Genomic DNA, 22757 nt, shown 5'->3' with positions numbered 1-22757 from the left:
AAGTGTGATCCCGTTTTTGTACAAGTTTTGTTTGTTGTGTTTTCAAAAGGAGAATGAGAAGCATGTCCGGCACTTCAGCTTTGTTTCTGTTCTAGAATCAAAGATTTGGTTTTATCATTAACTAGCGTACTCAACAATCGCTTAATGTCTGGTACTGAAAATACAATTATGTGAAAATTTTAATTAGAGTCACTCACATGTTGAAACATGTCCTCCTTTCAGTATTAAGTTTGATCGTAGAATATGTATAATATGCAGGAGCAGCTACATTTGTAATTGTTCAGTTGCCGTTTTGATATTTGTCCATGTCAATTTTGTTCCGAAAGTTCAGATAAATTACATGTTTTATTTGTGTTTTAAATATAAAATCAAACGACAACTGACACAAAGGTTTAAGAAAGTTTTGGTATTTTTTGCCGATTTTCCTCTTAACGAAGTATCTTACATATACTAAATTTTCTAATATACATGTGATGAAATCTTCCATAAATGTTGAATCTAATTTGATTTCTTTGTCAACAGATTTTCCTATAATTACATGTAAAATTATATTAGTGTTCTTGCTTCTTCTGGCATAACTTCAAAAGATTATTAATTATACAATCAAATGTAATGTACTTTAGGGAAATTTGTTATTCATTTGCAGTTGATGACTGGATGGGAACGACTGCTCTAGAACTATAAACCTTGTAATCCTAAGTACAATATGTTCCAATGAAGATAACTTAACGAAGGGAGAACAAAAGCATTGAATGATTTACAAGACGGTTACTCCATTTTAATCCAACAATCCGACAAATGTGGTGCATTAGTGATTATGGACACTGAACACTATAAACTTATAGTAGAAAATCAGTAATTAGATCAATACTTTTACTCAAAGATAGAAGGACACTCTGGAAGGTATGCAAATTAGTTTATTTATTTGATGAGCGCCAAAATAAAAAGTAGGACGATTATCGCATATTTTTAATGAGACCTTGTTGCTTTGAAAGGCTACCCAAATCCACAAATCCAAAGATATTCGAAACAGTATGCGGTTCAAATAATTGAAATATATACGATTACGAAAACCACAAGATCTAAAGTTATACCATAGAATGGGAAAATCATAGTAAGCTTTTTTTGTCACAATTCTTTACACTAATATTCCTCATGAATAAGGAATAAAAGCGGTGCAATTTTGGATAGAAAGCCATCCAGAGCAAATAAATCTTTTTTTCCCAAAGATATTACTATTGAAGGACAACACTTTATTCTTGAAAATAACACGTTCCTTTTTAATAAACAATTCTACTTGCAAACCAAAGGAACTGCTTAAGAACTGAAATTGCACCAACCTATGCAACACGTGTTATTTTCTCTCCAGAAAACAAATGTATAATTCATTGAGACATTCGTTAAGATTTTACATTTATAATCAACAAAATTGGAAATGATTTCTATAAAATTGACGATGGAACCTGAAATAGCCATCAGCGTCCCCTTCTGAATGAAGAAGATTGAGAATAACATTATAACAGATTTATATTGCGATATTTGAATTTAAGACCGTCTCACACAAAAAAAAACATATTTCATTTGGTCTTGTTAGGAGATTTTGATCGATCCCGAGTTGCAAACAGTACGCCTCAACGCAGTTAAGGCTTATCTAATTAAAAACTAGCAAGAAAACTTCGTAATTCTTGCAGAACGATAAACAACCATAATTCCTAAGAATGCAAGTTTCACGAGACGCCAAACCAACGGAGACATCAATACCGTTCGCAATTACGGCACGATTATAGGAAGAATGCACAATCATTACTGATTACCAAGGTTATAGCGGCAATCAAAAGAATGTAATCCAGGGATAGAGACCGGACATGGAAACAGACAAACACGGCAAAGAACATAAAATAATCAAATTAATATACACAAAGTAGGAAAAGTAAATAAGCAACTCGGACTCAACTAAAACGGGGAGCATGGACCAGGTACACCGGTAGAGTAAACGTCCTCTGTTTTTTTTCTATAAACCCCCGTCGAGTTGCTCATTAAAGTCAAGTCCAGGGATGACGAAAAAGGAAAGAAACCCATGAAACGTTGTACAAATCAGTTTTTATGGCGCAGATGGATACATCGAAACGGTTCACGAATTCATGATGACGACCATAATACTTCTTTAGGGTTGACTTCAATCTTGTACAACAATAACCCAGTTCTAGAATCATAATTGTAAGAAGTCTAGCGCGATACAAAAAGTTTGCGTAGTTGCGGCAAGATCTGGCATAACGTATGAGTTGTGATATAAAAACTCCATACATAGGTGTGAAGGAATGTTGCCACAGATGAAAGGAAAGTTGACAATACGAAATGAAAACTCATCGCGTTTGTCGTAAAGTTTGGTCAATAGTTTTTCCTTATCATCGATCTTTAAGTGTAGGTCAATATATGAAGCTGACTTCATAGTATCTGAAGTATTATTAATCTCAAGTGTTTTATTATGGTGGGGGGGGGGTAGATGCGATGTAAGAGTAATCAAGGGAACCAAGGTCATAGCGGTAATCAAAAGAAGGTAATCCAGGGACAAAGACCAGACATGGAAAACAGACATACACAACAAAGAACATAAAGTAACTAAAATCACACATACAAAATAACAAAAGCAAATCAGCAACTCGGACTCCACTAAAATCCCCGAAACTAGGATTATTTAACAGTTATACGTCATCTATATTGGGATCCTTATATTAAAAGATCTAAACAATGTGCCATCTTTTGGATCGTATCGGCTATATAGTTAGCCTCATAAGATTGAAAGAATGGGTCACCAATTAGAAGAGTACAATACGTCCCAATTGGAATGCCTACTATTTGTTTAAAAACCCGTCCATCACACTGAACAAATATGTCATTTTCCTCATATTTGAACGATAATTTAAAATTGATTGTTTACAAAGTATGAGGAATCTCTACCAAGAACTACATGCGTTTATCTTCGTGTATCTTCTTTGTTTGGAGTAAAAACGATGTGTAATGTTTTTGAGTTGGGATTTCAACTGAGTATTGGGAATAGAAGTACAAAGAGTTGAAAAATCAAAGGTTTAATGCTATTGTATTCTGATAATGATTTTCAATAGGGGGTTTCTGGAAGATTTTTTCAGGATCCACATTGAATTAATACGTCTACGGGAGTAACAAGTGTCATGGTAGAATTGGCGACCCTCTTTGACAGGTGTGAGTATAGAATTCAAGTTTTTAAAAAGTTTGGTGGTACAATTTGCAGATCCAGCTATGTAGCGTTGTTTGTATGGATTATTGTGAAGTTTAGAAATCCAGTACATAGACGGTAAATTACAATAATCGTCGAATTAATACATCGATGAACTGCAGTCGGAAAATGTTTCCTACAGTGCAAAATATCCTTCGAGCCAGGAATTTTACATTGGTCAGACCGTTGACTATCTTTTCAACAGATTAAGTGTCCGTAAACAACACGCATCGATAGATTGCCATTATGCTTTTCATATTACGCGATGTGGTTGTATCTGTATTTCGATGCAGATCCTCTACTGTCTTACCCGACACTATCAGATGTTGTATAATCGTAAACGCTGTACCGTTATACATCATGTGCTTCTTAACTTACGAGAAAGTATCACCCAGTTAATAAAAGATATGTTTTATAGTCTAGTTGGTCAAATGGTCAAGAGCGTTTGACTTAAACGTCAGGGCAGAGAAATGGGTTCGAATCCCGCTGAAATAAATACATAAGTCTATGGTACACCAAAACTCTGGAATCGATGCCATGCTGCAAATTTGATCGCTTCTTCGACGGGATTCGAACCTTTAACATGAATAAGTGTGTATGACTGCTCATTGCATAATCAAGTGACTATTGAGACGTATAAGATTTTTTCATTGATAGTAAAACATTAGTACACGAGTCTCGATATATTGATCTTCGTGTAGAGATATAACTCAAAACGTTGACTTATTATATAACTTATTTCTTTTATTAATTCCGTTTTAATATAATATATGGAGATCCTTTATCCAAGTTCCTGCTGCTACACTCTCTGTGCATCGTTTAAGATCGTGTTCTGTTCCGCAATTAAGAATTGCATTTGGTTAAATTCGTCGAGAAAACGGTTTATTTATCTAAAATGTTCTTACAGGGAGTAAAGGCGTTCTGTTATATTGCTCTTTTGCTCGTTAAAACGTCTGTTAAAAGGTTGTTTGGTGTTTGGATTTGCACAATTTGTCACCAAAGGAGCAAATCTCGTCTGGGGTCAAGCTGGGCCAAGATATTTCTGCCTGTATTTAGAGATTTCACAAACTGTGGCTGTCTCAAACCAATGATAAATTGTTCTGATACATTTTGGATATTGTGGAGTTTCTTTCGTTAGAGATCCAGTGCTCACGAATGGTACTATGTAGGTTTTTAACTCAAGAATGGTTTGTAAGGACACAAAGAGATTTGTTACTCTTTTCATTATATTGTACTGTTTAAGGCTACTCCTTGGAATATTGTGATTATTTTGGTAGCTTAGCTTGTATCAGATTTATACCTCCATCTTCTTCAATCATTTTATTTGACCAAGACATTTCTGTGAAGATTCTCTTCATCTGAATAATTGCGCCGTAGACTAAGTGCTTGACTACATGGTAAACTATTAGTCAAGTGGGAAGAACGACAGCTCATGGGCATAAGGTATTGATGGGTGTCTGTTGGTTTGGACTATAAGTCTGTTAACAACTCAGACCCACACGGAAAACCAAATGATCTCATACTGCGCACATTCGGCCAGCTAGGCTATATGAAATAAATCTTTTACCGGCTAAGTGATGTTTTTTGTATGGCTGTTCCATTCTCCTTGTGACTTACTACATGATGTATGTTAGTACAGACCAGCTCATTGTCATGTAGGATAGAGGATCAAATTAACGATACATGTCACATTAAATAAATATAACACATTCGTCTTAGAAGGTGACAAATATATTCACTTCACGGCTCTATCTATTCATGGACTGACTGTAGATCAAGCGACTGAGAATGTTTTAATGATCAAGATACGAAATGTATAAGTTTGACTATGATACTTCAGATCATTGTGATATTATTACTTTTTATGTCTGCCCTTGATGACTTATTTCAATAAAGATGAAAAGGGCTTTGACTTAATCTGGGCGGTGTTGCCATACATGTCAAAGCGGCACAAGTTCTAGTCCCATAGAGGGAATAACAAAACTATGAATAGCAATTTTTGACAGTTCTTCTGACCCTTATATATTGTATTTTAAAACGAGATGGTACTTGTTCAAACTTGTCGACTTTGCACCTGAAGTACATGTCTATATATACTTTTACAAATGTACAATGGAAAACGATTGGCAAATGTAATCAAACACTTTCAGAAAGTTTCATTTTTTACGTGACATGTCCGAAAGTGTTAATACGTCTTTTTTCTTAAAAAATTGCGGTCACGATCATCGCATTTACTAAATCTGTATTCACAGTTATTCAATACTGTGACTTCAAGTACCAATTTAAAGATGACATATTTGAAAAATACGCGACAAAAAGTAACTTTGAATTCATGGGATAAAGGATGTTTTTTAAGAGTAATCAAGGAACCATGGTTAATCAAAAGAATGTAATCAAGGCACAAAGACAAGACATGGATAACAGACATACACAACAAAGAACATAAAGTAACTAAAATCATACATACAAAGTAACAAAAGTCAATGAGAAACTCGGACTCCACTAAAAACTGGGAGCATGGACCAGGTGCACCGGTAGGATAAGCGTTCTCTGCTTTTCTAGAAACACCCACCGAGTTGCTGATAAAAAGTCAAGTCCGGGGTAGACAAACAAGGAAGTGCAAACTATGACGGGTTGAATAAATCAGTTTTCATGATGCTGATGGATACATCATAACGTTCCACGAGTTCATGATGACCACAAAACTTGTGTAGTGATGACTTCAATTTTGTAGCAACATAACCCTGTTCCAGAGCCTATTTGTTAGAGTTCTAGCGCGATACAAAAAGTCTGCGTTGTTTGGGCAAGCTCTGGCATAACGTATGAGTTGTGATATGACCACTTCATACGCAGGAGCCGAAGGGATGTTGCCACAGATGAAAGGAAAGTTGACAATTTTGAATGAAAATTCATCACGTTTGTCGTGAAGTTTGGTCAACAGTTTTCCTTTACCATCGATTTCTAAGTGTAGGTCAAGATATGAGGCTGACTTCACAGTGTCTGTAGTATCCTTCATCTCATGTTCTTTTGGGTAGATGCGATGTATCAAATCCCCGAAATTAGGATTGTTTAAAGATAATACGTCATCTATGTAGCGGAAACTGAGATTGAAGGATCTAGCCAAACAATATTCTTTCATTCTGATCAAATCAGCTATAAAGTCAGCCTCATAAGAGTGAAGAAATAGGTCAGCAAGTAAAGGAGCACAATTTGTTCCCATTGGAATGCCGACCGTTTGTTGAAAAACACATCCACCACACCGGACAAATATGTTGTCGATAAACATTCCAGCATTTTGTAAACATCTTCCTCTGTATATTTGGAAGATTATTTGGAATTATTTCTTACAAAATATGGGAGAGTAATCAAGGGAACCAAGGTTATAGCAGTAATCAAAAGAATGAAATCCAGGTACAAAAACCAGACATGGAAAACATACATACAAAAGAAAGAACACAGAGTAACTAAAATCATACACACAAAGCAACAAAAGTAAATGAGCAACTCGGACTCCACCAAAAACTTGGAGCATGGACCAGGTGCACCGGTAGGTTAAGCGTCCTTTGCTTTTCTAGAAACACCCGCCGAGGAATCTCTACCAAGAACTATATATTTGTATCCAGTTGTACCACCTTTTTTGGAAAAACAACGATGTATAATGTTTTTAAGTCGGGATTTTAACAGAGTATGGGGAATAGAAGTATACAGTGTTGAAAAATCATAGGTTTTAATGCTATTATATTCAGATAATAGTCTTGAACTGATTGTCTTAAAAAGATCTTTCGAATTTTTTAAAATCCGCATTGAATTAATACCACTACGGAAGTAACAAGTGTTGTGGTAGGACTGCAGACCCTCTTTGACAGTTGTGAGTATAGAAGTTAAAAGTTTTGAAAGAGGTTTGATGGTACATTTTGCAGATCCAGCTATGAAACGTTGTTTGTATGCATTCTTGTGAAGTTTAGGAATGCAGTACATAGACGGTAAATCAGAATCATCGTCCTTGGTAGAAACAATAAGAGAATAGCACAGATTTATGGTTTTCCACAATCTATTCTTTGGAGAGAGTGGTAGCAGTATAGGTCGTGTCACTGCTATTATTTTCTACGTCTACCTTTGATAATAAACATTGGATATAAAACGTTTTGCAGACAAAAACAAAGTTGTTTTGGGCTTTGTCTGCTGGTACGACAAAATATTTGTCATGTATAGTAGACACATGATATGAGACTGACTCTACAGTGTCTGTAGTATCCTTTATCTCAAATTCTTTGGGGTGGATGCGATGTATCAAATCCCCGAAATTAGGATTTTTTAAACAATAATACGTCATCTATATAGCGGAAACTGAGATTAAAGGATCTAGCTAAAATATATTCTTTCTTTCGGATCAGATAAGCTATTAAGTCAGCTTTATAAGACTGAAGGAAATGGTAAGCAAGTAAAGATGCACAATTTGTTCTCATTGGAATGCCGACCGTTTGTTGAAAAACACATCCATCACACTGGACAAATAAGTTGTCGATTAAAAATTCCATCATTTTGTTAACATCTTCCTGTGTATATTTGGAAGATGATTTGGAATTATTTCTTACGAAGTATGAGGAATCTCTACGAAGAACTATATATTTGTAACTATCTTTTTTGGAAAAACAACGATGTATAATGTTTTTAAGTCGGGATTTTAACTGAGTATGGGGAATAGAAGTATACAGTGTTGAAAAGGTTTTATTGCTATTATATTCAGATAATATTCTTGAACTGACTGTCTCCAAAATATTTTACGAATTTTTCAGGAAGTAACAAGTGTTGTGATAGGATTGAAATAGTACCTTTTTAGGACAATTCTTAGGACAATTCCCTCTAATATAAAAGAACAATCAAGGGAAGCAAGGCCACAGCGGCAATCAAAATAATGCAACCCAGGGAGAAAGACCAGACATGGAAAACAGACACACACAACAAAGAGCATGAATTAACTAAAATCATATACATAGTAACAAAGGCATATAGGCAACTGGGACTCCAACCAGGTGCACCGGTAGGGTAAGCGTCCTCTGCTTTTCTAGAAACACCGCCGATGTTTTCATAAATGTCAAGTCCGGGGTAGACAAAGGAGGAAAAGAAAACTATGACACGTTGAATAAATCAGTTTTTCATGGTGCAGATGGATACACCATAACGATGCACGAATTCATGATGACGACCATAAAACTTTTGTACTGATGACTTCAATCTTGTAACAACATATCCCTGTTGCAGAAGCCTATTTATTAGAATTCTAGCGCTATACCAAATGTCTGCGTAGTTCTGGAATAACATATGAGTTGTGATATGAAAACTCCATACGCAGTTGCTGGATTTTAGGATTGTTTAAAGATAATAAGACATCTTTATATCTGAAACTGAGATTAAAGGATCTACCTAAACAATATTCTTTCTTTTGAATCAGACCGGCTTTAAGTCAGCCTCATAGGAGTATAGGAATAGGTTAGCAAGTAGAGGAGCAGAATTTGTTCCCATTGGAATGCCGACCATTTGTTGGAAAACGCGTCCACAGAACTAGACAAATATGTTGTCGATTGAAAATTCCAGCATTTTGTTTACATCTTCCTCTGTATACCTGGAAGATGATTTGGAGTTATTTTAAACAAAGTATGAGGAATCTCTACCAAGAACTATATATTAGTATCTAGGTGTACAATCTTTTTTTGTTTGAAAAACAACGATGTATTATGTTTTAACGAGCTTGTAATATTGTTTTAAACAATAACTTATTCTGTTAAAATAAACAAGCAAACTTTCACTATAAAAATGAGAAGATACAAATAAAAACATTTTAAATTGGCGCTGCGTGAAATTTGAAAAAAAATAAGTGTTTTTTAAACGTATGAATTCCATTTATCTTCATATTATTAATATTACCTTAAATATATTTACTTGTTTTTTTCTTATTTCGTCACCAGTCATGCACCAGCGATTAGTGATACATTTGCATACAAAATGAGATTAAAATGCATATCAAAGGTTTGTTGCTGAATATTAAGAGCTTTGCTTTCGAGCCTTTTCTCTAAAATATCTTTTGTACTCTGCATACTATTTGTTTTGATTTTTTTCTTCTGTTTATTTCGTCAATTGCGCATGGAAGAACCTTTCGGTGATAGATACGACTCCCTTTTCCGATAGATTTGGTTTTGAATACTTCTTTTATATAGCTAATATTTGGATTAAGAACTACGTATATATTTAATTCCAAAGCTGCTGATGAAAGGTAACTTTTTGAAACATATGTACAACATATGTCGAACTCGTACCGCTGTGACATCTATGGCAACACCGCATGCACTAAGTCCAGCGCCCTAGACCACTCGACCAGCTAGGCTATATAAAAATATAGCTTTCGCTGGCCGGGTCATTCCTCCTCGTAGGATTAATCTAGGGCTCTAACTTAGTACACGATGTATGGTAGTACGGGACACTTCATCTAGGTGTTATTATGTAGGATAGAGGATCAAATTAATGATGCATGTCACAACAAATCAATATTATACAAACGTCTCAGAATGTGACGACTCTATTCGCTACACTGCTCCATCGGATCAAATTGATACAGGGAAGATAACGTAAACTTAAAGAAGGGTCTGAAAAATTCTCAACGATGTTAGAACTGTCAACTTTGCGATGCACATGTTTGGTTTTTCCCTCTGCGGGACTCAAACTCGTACCGCTGTGACATCTAGAGCCTTAGATTAATCCTACGAGGAGGAATGACCCGGCCAGCGAAAGCTATATTTTTATATAGCCTAGCTGGTCGAGTGGTCTAGGGCGCTGGACTTATTGCTTGTGGTGTTGCCATAGATTTCACAGCGGTACGAGATCGAGTCCCGCAGAGGGAGCGACCAAACATTTGCATGGCAAATTTGACGGTTCTAACATCGTTGGAAATGTTTCAGCCCCTATATATATATATATATGATTGTCGATGCCACTGCTGGTGAACCTATGGTCTCCTAGGGTATTCATCATCCCAATAGTCAGACTTGTTTGTCCCAATATTATATCGGATTTTTATTTATTTTATTTATCAAAATTTGTTGTCTTGAAAATTTAAAAATGCCTAAAACAGTGAGGCTTCATTCGTAATATACATAGAAGAACTCATTCAAAATAAATATAAATAAGTACCTTAAAACTTTTGAATAGAGTATCATAAAAGAGAAATTAGTTGTTGCCTACAATGTTTTTAATGTTCTATATTGTATTGTCTTAAAGTGCTTTGCTATTTTTTTAATTTGTTTTAGTGTTTATAGTTTTTGTGTGTGAAAGCCGCAGGGAAGATTAGCATGTAAACTAACTATGTAACCCTCTTGAAATTATTATTGTCTGATTTTTTATCTCTCAACTCAAAGCAGACTCTTGAATACCTCATTCATCTAATAATACAATTACTCCCATCGCATTACATGTAAATGTTATGCAATAAATTAACAATTTATAAGAATATTCGCACTTTTTGGATTTGTAGTTTTTCTTTACATGTTTGCAAAATAACAGCATTTTGAGTAAGCGGCAGATTTTACGGTTTCACTTTCGAAAACTTGGCATCGACGTTTGGGGAAATCATTTGATATAGAAATAAGGTTATTCCGATTAATAGATCGATAAATCTAAAGTTGTTGTTGTTTTTCCGTAAACAATTTCGCATTTTGCGATTTGTATTCTTTTATTCTCTTTTTTTTTTGGGGGGGGATGTTTTTAAATAATCCACGAGACATTGAATGCTGTCGTAAACAGTGTATGGGATATTTGCGGTTTTGAAGTAAAGGAATGTGTAAATGCCTTGCATATTGATAATGTTAAAAAAGGTGATAGTTGTATCTATGTCTCGCCAATGCGCTCTTTGTCATGAAGATAATAGTACAGTTTAAACATATTTTACTTGCGTAATTATGCAAAAGGGATTAGAAACAAGTTAGACAAACTTATTAAGTCTTCTCCCATATACAGTGTGTAACAATACATATTGAAAGCTTGCAAAAACAATACAATAAATATATAAACATAATATTGACATGATATAACTAGCAAATATTGTGATGATGTGATGATGTATGTGGTTGTTTCAAAATACTTACAGTATCAATGATACTGATTATACAATATGGAACCTCTTAGATCCTTTTATATAATTATATACATGACTAAAACTTGTTGTATTTTGCTCATCGGTAAGAGCCGGGTGACCACACGTTAAGGTACTTAAATTTACTCGGCAATTTTCTGTAACCAATTTAAATTAATAAGGAGTCTGTTTCTAATATCAGAATAGTGAGGACATTCAAAGAAAAAATGATTTGAATCTTCAATGCTAGCACCACATCGGCAGGATGGAACAGTTATAATGTTAACTCTTGAGAGATCATAATTTAAAACGTATTTGTGTTAAAATAATGTTTAATTTACAATTTCCAAACTCGAAATATTTAGGAACTCAGTTTGTTGGATTTGATTTACTCCTATTTAATTCATTTTTAAATTTACCTATAGATTCAATGTTACGAGTAGACAAATTGAGTTTATTCCATAACCGTATAGTTGATGGTAAAAACGAGTCTTGTGTCAAAAGACAGTCGACAAAAAGGATGTATCAAGTCATTTCAATTACGTAAGGGTTAAACTGTTGTACTCTGAATTGTTGGTGGGATCAAATTGTATAAATATTCTCGAGCATTATTATGTTGAATACTATAGAACAACTGTAGTTTTCTTCTTTCACGTCTTTCTGCTAGAGTTTCCCATCCGATTTCACTATAAATGATTCGTGCACTAGTAAAGATTGGAAGTCAAGTTACTATTCGAGCAGCCTCTAACTGCAATTGTTCAAGTTTATTGCAATAACCCAGGCCCATATTGTCCCACACTTCACATGCATATTCAAATAACGGTCGAATAAAAGTAAGATATAGTGATTCAAGATTCTTTCTTCCTAAACTATACTTAAGTCTCCGTAATACATTTAAATGTTTCGATTCATTTTTGATTATGCATTCAACGTGATTATTCCATTTTGCATCGTTACTAAATGTTACACCTAAATGTTTATGCATATCTGTAACTGGCATATTTTTATCATTAAATACAAAGTTTATTTCGGGAGTTTCAATATTAGAAAACAACATAATTTCCGTTTTGTCAGGATTAAAAGACATGAGCCATGTTTTGGACCAATCTCTTAGCTCTCTGGGGTCATGACTAATCACTGTCTCTATGTGTGATAAGTCACGATCAGAGTAGCTCAGAGACGTGTCGTCTGCAAATAGTCTACATAAGGACAAAAGATTTTCAGCAATATCATTGATATATATTATGAATAACAGAGGACCTAAAACTGAGCCTTGAGGCACACCAGCTGTAACGTTGCAAGGTTGTGAAGACGATTGTTTGATTACCACCCATTGTTTTCTATTGTCTAAATAACTTTGAAACCAATTCAATAAATTTCAACATATACCATATGACTTCATTTTGTGTAATGATGCCATACTTTATCAAAAGCTTTTGAAAAATCGCAAAACACAAAACAACTTACCTCCTTATTTTCTAAAGAATTTAAAATACAATTATAAATTTCTATTAGTTGATGAACTGTTGAACATTGTGGAAGAAAACCAGACTGATATTCATAAATGAGCTTATTTCTTTGTAAATGGTTAAACACATGTTTATAAGCAATGCGTTCCATCACTTTTCCAACACAACTTATCAGGGATATTGGCCTATAATTAGATGGAAGAAAATTGTCTCCTTTTTTGAAGATCGCAATTACATTTGCAATTTTCCAGCTGGTAGGAAACTTACATTGTTCTAGGGATTTCTTAAATATAATTCTTAAAGGAATTACTACTTTTTCGGGGCATATTTTCAACTTTCTATGACTTATCATGTCAGGGCCAGATGCTTTATGGGGATCTAATATTTTTATTATGTCTACGATTTTAGATTCATTTATTTCAAGTTCTGTTAAGAAAATATTTGTCTTTTCTTCAAAATCAGGAAGAGGACGTCCAGAGAGGAAATTAGACTGAAGTATTTATTAAGCAAATGACATTTATCGTCGTCTCCATATGCGATATCACCAATATTTTCGTCATTAATAATATTTTTAAGTGGGGGTATTTCACCAGAGCCCTTTTTGAGTTAGCAGCATTATTGAGTATAATATTATCCAAACTTTTTTCGAATTTTTCTTTTAAGTATTTTTTAAGATTATTTATTTTGTTTCTTTGCTTTTTGTATTTATTAATGTCAGTTTCTCTTTTAGTTTTTAGGACCTTTATACGAAATCGGTCCCTTTTTCGAATTTCCTTTCTCAGCTGACTATCAAACCACAGTTTATCATTATTGCGTATCTGAACTAATTTTGTTGGGATACTCTCCCTTGCAATACCAATAAACCTTTGGGAAAATGTTTTACACATATCATCGACATCCTCGGTGTTAGACAAAAGTTCGTCCCAATCAACATTATCAAGTTGTGACGAAAAATGTTCTAAATTAATATTATCATATTGCCAAATTTCTCTTTTGAATGATTTTTGTACATATCTTGGACATTTTAGAAATATTATTGGGGCATCATGATCACTTGTTTCTGATGGTACTTTAAGTACATCTGTTAATGAATATTGAATTGTATCACTTATTAATATTGGGTCTAGCAGTGTTCTACTGTGATCAGTCACCCTTGTCGGTTTATCAATTACATTTTTTTGAATTGAAGAGATTCATTGTGTCATATAATCTATTATTGTGGAGCCTAAATAAATTCGAGTTCAGATCACCAGTTATCACAATATTTTCGTTAAATTGGTAACTGTGCTCTATTGAGTTGTTTAGCCTTGTCCAAACGTCAGCGTCCGTCCATTCTGGTCGATAAATACAACAAAGTACAAAACATTGACCTTTACCTTTTATCTCTACCCATAATATTTCGTCAATGGGGTTTTCGAGTTCACCTTTTCGTATCATTGATATACCATCCTTTACAAAGATCAGTATACCGCCACCGGTATTGTTACGATCCTTACGGATAATATTATTAGAAAAAGAATGGAGCTGCAAGTCATCATTATTGACACTTGGATCTAAGTGAGTTTCAGTAACGGTTACTATATCAAATTCATCTGTGAAATTTTCTAGAAAGTTGACCTTATTTCTCAGACTTCGGATATTGATATTGCATATGGAGAATATGGATTCGTTAACACTAGAGGTAGATCCACTTTCCGAATTTGGACCCGGGTTTGTTTCAATATTGCCAATAATAAGGACGTGGTCTAAAAAAAACAATAGGAAAATAATATTAATGTTGGGACTTAAGCTTTGGAAAATGCAAAGATAGACGACGAGAAATGAACACCTAAAATTTGTAAGTAATATTTCTGTCATATAATTATCATTAGTTTTAGAGGTATAACAAACTGTCTTAAATGAATAATCACGAAGATTGAAAAAGCCAATAGCCGCCCTATATTGTTCAATACAATTACCCTTTTGGTCTCACTTTAAGAAAAATACACACAAGCAGGCGGCTAAACGGCAAAAACAAAAAACAAACAATACTACGCAACCACACACATCATCAAATTTCACGTAAGTAAAATTCAAAAAAGAAATACAAATTATAACTAAACAAAAATAAAAAAAAACACGGTTTGCATTGTAAATAAGTGTCGTGAAGCCTTCTTGGGAATTTGGATAATATTCTAATATCATCGTCGAAAAATAAATATACTTAACTTTTACTTTTACTACGGTTTTTGTGAAGGTACATACTATGATACTTTACAGTATTAGGTCTGACTTTAAATTGTTATAAGTTGTTCAAATATAAATGAAAGACGCAGTTAATGTACAATGATTAATAAATTCAAAAGAACAAAAACAAACTTTTCTTAAATCAAAGCCACTTGATAACTATAATATATTATTCTAGTAGTTCTTTTATTTTGATATAAATATCATATATATTTTACACATCACAATTGGTTATTCAACTGACCACTATTTTTTTTCAAATACCCGTAACGTTGTGAGACCCCCCTAATTTAACTAAAAGAGGCCATCTAAAGGATTGAAATAAACAATATTAAACCATAATGATAAGTTTGTTATTTGTAAGATTGAAAGCATATTATTTAGTGAAAAATTTCATAAGTAGTTGATAAGCCTAACGATAATATATGAGATTGAAGAGATTAAAAAAAAGCGAGGGAGAAATACCAACTGCCATCTCTCAATGTCAATTAATTGTACACGTACATTTTTGATAGGTATTCAATGACACTTCTTTCGATTGTGTATTGAAATCGATCAGTATAGTACATCTTGTCATGTAACATTGAAAAAGGGTCAAGGTATATATTTATAGAGAACAAAAAGAGAGAAATAAAAATAAAGTGTGCTTAAATACAGGTAATAAGTCTAATAAACACTAGACTAGTTTCGTTAGTGTTAAGAGTACACAATAATTGATTGTAGTTTTATATTTATTCATGTGGTGATATTTAATATGGAATGATTATAAGGGAACAAATAATTACTTATAATTATTTTGATTATAGTCATCCTAATTGCAATTAATTGATAGATAAAAAAATTGAAATGAAAAAATTAAATTACTATTTGCGAAAGACAGCATTACAAAAGTTGAATTTACATGAGGTAAATATTCACAACTCTATTACTTAAACCATAATTAGAAAAATAAATATATAAACGTATATCAACTGTTAATAATAGCAGTCTTTATATTAGTATTTCGAAGGCATTATAAGTTGTAAATTATAGTAGGCAGTCATTTAAATTCGAAAAATAGAGACAGCAAGTTAATTTAACAATTTTGTTTGATTGGATAGTTTATCCCCCGTTTTGTTGAGAGTCGTTATCCTCATTGGTATCCGGATTGCGGCCAGATTCTGATCGAGCGTGGCGAGCTGATCGGTCAATACCTCTTTCAAAGTTAGAGATGTCCTTAAAGTTTTTTTACGATTTCTTTCCTGCTATCTTCAAATCTTTTAACAAAGATGCGTCCATCTGATGTCCAATATGCGTGTATTTTGTCATTGTATTTCAACTGAGAGAGTTTTTTGGTCAAGTCCGTTTTAAATTTGGTAAGATTTTCAGTAATGAAAATACCATCTGCATTGTTTTTCAAATATTTCTTATTTGAGTAGGCCATAGCCCTGTTACGGTAGGACATGAATCTTACAATTACTTGACACTTTCCATATTTGACTTTACCGATGACATGACTACGGCTTATATCACTGGCCGATAAGTTCAAACCTAGTTGTCTGTTGCACAAATCAACGATAATGTCATCCGTATTAACAGGTTGAACTATTTTCCCCTTTGGTCGACAGGTACTGTGATGTTGTAGAACCGGAGACTGGTACGTCTAGAGTGCTGTTCTTGACTATCTATTCTGTTTTCAAAATCTTGAATTTTTTTATTAAGCGACCCAATCTCTAATGTGTTTGAATTTTCTCTGACCTGTAGATCAACTTTTTGAATCCATACAAATTGTTTTTTCTTTGTGATTGTTAAGTAAATGTTCATGTTCATCGATAGCACATTTGATTGGCTCAATATGTGTAGATATGCATTTTTGGACCTGGTCTTCAATGAGTGGGGTTAGGGTCTCACCAATTTTTTTCTGCTAGTAGAGGAATTATCTGTTTAGGACGTCAGGGCAGGTGAGCTCTTCAAAGACCTTGTCAGTTACTGTTTTCCTTGCAGATGATGTCTTTTTTTTTTCGATATCTCGAAGGTCCCCTACAGAGTTCCGACGCTTGATCTGTCTCATGTTTTGTTTTTGAGTAGCAGGAAGGTGATCAGGACTGTCTGGGATAGATCGTTTATTCGATTTAGATGATGATAAACTGATAGTAAAATGAGAATTAGACACCAGCATGTCAGGATCATGTCCACTCTTTTGAACAAAGGAGGCGGCCATATTTGATGTTTGTTTTGATTAGACCGTGCAACAAAAATCTTTTCAGGAGGACTTTTAAATAATTTAAATGTGTATAGAATTGCAATATTTATACTAAACCGACAGTTAATTATCTAAGTTTCAACTTTCAAACTTCCATCATGTACGTTATCCAACAATTATTCCCAATAGGATAGGAGAGCAAAATTTAGACGTCCATATCTAATAGGCGCATGCCCAAAAGATAGTACAGGTGGCCTATACAATGTTAATCTTTATTGCAGACATGCCAAAGGTGTGAATGTTTGTCCTTTGTGCAGAATGACATGTTATTTTCACTGTTTGCTGTCATTTCTCTTCAAACGATTATTCAGACTTAATTGACAATTTCTAATGAGACACTCAGAATACAATAAGGCATGCATCCTACAACAAAAAGTAACAATAAGATTACACCCACTAAATCAGTGAATACAATAAGTGAATAGTGTAATTGGTAATATTGTTAAAGGCCTTATAAACAAAAATGTTGATTTCATCTGTACATACAAGATAATTTACCCTAAGAGGTACTGATGTAATAATGAGGTTTGTAGAAAGGGTGCCAAAATATCATTTCCCCAAACGTTTTGCTTAAAAATATGCTGTATCACTTAATTGAAAACCTTGAATATCCTCATATACATTTTATAACTAAATTACAAGCACCATGCTTTTTCCCTAAATATCCACACAAAAATACGAAAGGAATTTAAATTAGCAAGATTAAAAAACTGACCGATATCGTTTTGATCTACCAAGAACACAACGCCAGTCTAATATGACTACATCTGGGTATTTCACATCAGAATCATGATCCTATTAGCAAGAAAGCTTTATCTATTGGCCCAAGTCTTCGATCCGCAGGAAATCAGAAAACGCCTCCATGAAAACGGCTTACCTTTCCAACTTTGGTATAGTACTGAGAAGTCAAAATAAACATACCAAAGTCCGATTGTGTAATAAAGTGAGGAACTGCAGCCTACAAAATTCAAAGCGAGTGAAAGCAATGAGTCAAGAGCTGATGGTCGTAAACGCTCATGTAGACGACAGAAAGGGATGTTCAAAGAAAATGTGTCCTTTAGCTCGACCTTTTTAGCTGGGAAGTTTGATAATATATGGTGTAATATTCTACGCCCAAAATATATTGGTTTCCACAGACTCTTTAAACCAGTTTGTGTGAAAAGTAAAGATGACAAAAAACGATCATTTCTTCCACTACCGTTTGGCAACAAAGGTATAGATACAATAAATTTGGCTAACATCCTCCATCACAAAAATTCCCCTATACTTCAAAGACAAATCCATACCAATTATTTCATATTCCTATACTTCACCCATTGCAATTATAAAAGACTATTGCAGAACCTCGAGATTGATGACTTCAAGGCTAAACCACCTGACTGTTCTAACAAAAACTCTCCATTCAAATACGGTCCTTCCAGTCACGTCGGTACGGGAGATTTAACCATCATCAAAAACGAATCTCTGCGTAATATCCTTTCTAAAGGTCCCAAGTACCGTGAACCACGCTCCATAAATTGGAATTATAACTTTAAATTTCTTATGGATGCCGTCGAGGACTACGCAAGAAATTGGATAAAACGAGAACAAGAAGATATTGGTTCTCTGTCAGAGTGGGTAAAGGCAATGAGGTCTTAAATTTTGAAAGGAATGAAAGTTTTAAGTAGGTCAATGAGTGCCAGTGCAATATCAGGTTTGTTTCAAAGACCCCGATGTAGTAAAAACATTGTCTACAATATATGAAAAATGTGGTATCGTACCAGCAGCCAAATGCCCAAACCAACATTGTTTTTGTCTACAAAACGTTTTACATCCAATGTTTATTATCAGAGGTAGACGTGGTCACTCTACCAAGGACGATGACTGTGATTTACCGTCTGTGTACTGGATTCCTAAACTGCACAAGAATAGCTGGACCACCAAACCTTTTTTTCAAAATTTTAAACTTCTATACTCACAGCTGTCAAAGAGGGTATGAGGTCCTACCACAACACTTGTTACTCCCGTAATGGTATTAATTCGATGTAGATCCTGAAAAATTCAAAAGATCTGTTTTAGACAACCAGTTCAAGACTATTATCATAATATATTATCAGAATATAATAGCATTAAAACCTATGATTTTTCAACACTGTATACTTCTATTAACCATACTTAGTTAAAATCCCGACTTAAAAATATTATACATCGTTGTTTTCTCCAAAAATGATAGTACACCAAGATAAAAATATATAGTTCTTGGTAGAGATTGTTCATACTCTGTAAGCAATAGTTCCAAAATCATCTTCCAAATGTACAGTGTAATATTCGATACACAGCGAACATAACATAATATGTATCATGTGTCTCGATCCCAGTGGGTGTATGCGGGTCTCGTGTTAACTTGGTATGTGATACAGATTTTGACACAAAGCATATACACTAAAATATTATCTCAATCTTTGATATATAGGTAATTAATTATCACATTACCATAACATGAATCCAGAATGAATTTAGCAGGTTGCTGTGATTGTTCATGTTAATATTTTAAAGCTCTTATTATAATTGAGGTAGAATTTACCTTATATTTTTGTTTGAATATTTCACCCATTTTTTAACAGATAATTGTATAATTATAAAGATTATATTTGGATGTACCATACGTTCATGAAAAAATGAAATTTATTAAAACCGTAATAAAAGAAATAATTAACTGACATCTTATAGATTAAAAAAAACATAGAAGACATTGATTTCCCTTTCTTTTGTCGGAATAAAACAACTCTATTCCAATTACACTTTTCTGCAAATTATCTTCATCGACAAGATGTAATGTTGATTGAAAATGTGCTTGAAGTTATACCACATATATAGTTTAATGTAATTCAAAGAAGTTTTACATCATGTTTTTCTTTATTTTCTCAAAAAATATTTTTATATAGGTGTCTGATAACGGATAAACATGCTCCGTGTATTTAACGTATTTCTATTCTCAAGTATAGTTTACATTCGCAACATTTCAGGTCCTACCAACACGAGTTTATAAACGCATCTTTGCATCGACTGCATGCTTATTGCCATTAAATGCTGCATGCGTATTGTGTCTCTTTGTGTTATTGTTATATTCGGAAATAGTGAGTATTATGTAATAATAATTTTAAACATGAAAAAAATGCTTCATTAGTGGCACTTTAAAATTATCATAAGCTTATACAAGTTTCAAACTTTTTTATATCTTCGGTTCTAATATTGTGTAAATTTCTGCATCCTGACCGAGTGTAAATTACAACCTACGTTTGTTGTGTAGATACAAAATGATTTATAACAGTTCAGTATATAAGTTATATTCAGGTAAGTATGAATATAAAAATAATTGTTTTTTTTTCTAAATCAATGCACTTGAAATGCATTTTTGAATTTATTTCAATGTTTTCTTATAATTAAAAGAATTACTTTTCGTTCTTTGATTTTTACTTACATGCTAGATTTCAATAAATATAATTTTTATTTGTAACAACAATTTTTATCTGTTTTTTAAACAAAAAAAAAATGCTTACATCGTACTCTTATCTCATTAGCCATTAGAACATCCAGAAAACCCTGATATCAACATTAATTTATCTGAAGTAGTGCAAGAAAATAACACTGATTTACGAATAATAGTTCTTACGTACAACAGATTTCAGTCCCTTCGGCGATTACTCCATTCTTTGAATAATGCATATTACTTTAACGACAAGATCGTTATTGATATATGGCTTGATCGGTCTACAAATGGAGAAGTTGACAACAAAACATTAGAGGAAGCATTAAACTTCCAATTTGATAAGGGTGTTAGAAACGTGTTTACCCATAAACACCATGTCGGTATATACGGTCAATGGATGGGAACCTGGCAACCAAATTACCAGACACAAGAAATTGCAGTTATATTTGAAGATGACACATCAGTTTCTCCTTGGTTTTATCGATATCTCCGGCTCGTCCATAGACAGTACGGTGATCGTGACGAAATCAACGGCTTTGCTTTGCAAGTAAACGTAAAACATGGATCAGCAAGTGGACAACTTAATGTATCTACAAATAACGTTGTGTTTTTGTACCCAGTCATTGGAACATCTGGTTTTTCCCCGAAACGGAACAACTGGATTAGATTTCGGACATGGTACAAAATTATGTCTAAAGAGCCATTTATTCCATTAGTCCCAGAAATAAAGAAACCAAATGGATGGTACACTGATTTTGTTTTCCGGAACAGAACTGACACCATGTGGGAAATGTGGCATATATATTTTGCTTATCACAATAAAGAATGGACATTGTATCCTAATTTTGGTTACAATCTAGCACTAACTCTTAATTGGAAAGATAAAGGTCTTCATTTCGATGGCAAGAATAAAGGAGGTGACAATATTAAAACAGTGAAAGACTGGGATGACAGATTTTGTTTCCTACCAACAAATCCAGTCTATATTGATACAAATGGTATTGTTATAGCAAATTCAGAAATTTAAAGTGGGTAGAAAAAAATCTAATGGTGATAAAGCAATTTTTTAAATACCTCAACTCAAACATATGGTGGGTAGAAATCACAGCTAATAACCATAAAGAAACTTAATAAAAAAAATACCAGTTTTATATATTGTATATTTCGATATGCTGTACACGTGTTTCAAGGAGTAGCGTCTCATCAGCAGCATTAAAATCAAATATGTAGGAAGATCATAGTCAAAATATCATAGTCAAAGTATACAAGAAGTACTTATAACCAAACCTATCGAAAGAGGAAGCCAAATCCATCACCGAAAGGTTCTACCATATGCAATAAAAGAAATGAAGCCTCGGTGTTTTACGTATTTTAAAATTTGGAGTACTGCAAGATTTCATAAATAGGGTAGATAAAATATGTTATTATTTGGGGGAGTGAAGTCGACTTTATAAATAACTCGTCGGAATATTGCTTTAAAAATGAATCATAAAGTCGAACAAAAATAAATAATGTTATCATAGTGCCAAACATTATATTCATGAATAATCTTATCATGAAAACGTCATATTAACTGTTTGTATTTATATTTATAAGAAAACAAAACAAAATATCTGAATATTTCCTTAACATATTGAATATGAAATACATGCAAAGTTCTTGTATGAATAATGAAAATGAAAGGAGATCATAATATGAAAGAACAACATGATATACATGATCCGGTGACAACAATAGACCGAAAACACAGACACGGTACAAATTAATGTCACAATTACAAGTCAGCCTACACTTACAGATCGATGGTAAAGGAAAACTATTGACCTAATTATACAAATGTAACTTTTTTGTTTCGTATTGACAACTTTCCTTTCATCTGTGGCAACATCCCTTCAGCACCTGTGTATGGAGTTTTCATATCACAACTCATAAGTCATGCCAGAGCTTGTCGTAACTACACAGACTTTTGCATTGTG

At 33.5% G+C, this 22757-nt stretch overlaps 1 protein-coding gene across 2 annotated transcripts; it reads left to right on the top strand.

Moving 5' to 3' along the window:
• The first annotated feature begins 9184 nt into the window (after positions 1-9184).
• LOC148610841 (uncharacterized) lies at positions 9185-22137 on the top strand. 2 transcript variants are annotated; one of them, XM_088590581.1, is made up of 3 exons: positions 9185-9280; positions 20318-20428; positions 20873-22137. In XM_088590581.1, exons 1-3 carry the CDS (start codon positions 9257-9259, stop codon positions 21806-21808), a joined length of 1071 nt encoding a protein of 356 aa, XP_088446707.1. In that variant the 5' UTR covers positions 9185-9256; the 3' UTR covers positions 21809-22137. The 2 variants fall into 2 exon arrangements, with proteins under 2 accessions (XP_088446707.1, XP_088446706.1); XM_088590580.1 differs by lacking the exon at positions 9185-9280 and adding an exon at positions 17187-18525.
• Positions 22138-22757: the final 620 nt, after the last annotated feature.

Source organism: Perna viridis, chromosome 7 (assembly GCF_037379345.1).
Source record: "Perna viridis isolate PV_CMFRI_1.1 ecotype Kerala chromosome 7, ASM3737934v1, whole genome shotgun sequence".
In the NCBI taxonomy this organism is placed as follows: Eukaryota; Metazoa; Mollusca; class Bivalvia; order Mytilida; family Mytilidae; genus Perna; species Perna viridis.
The sequence above is the reverse complement of the archived record's forward strand: the minus strand, read 5'-3'. Positions and strand labels throughout refer to the sequence as shown.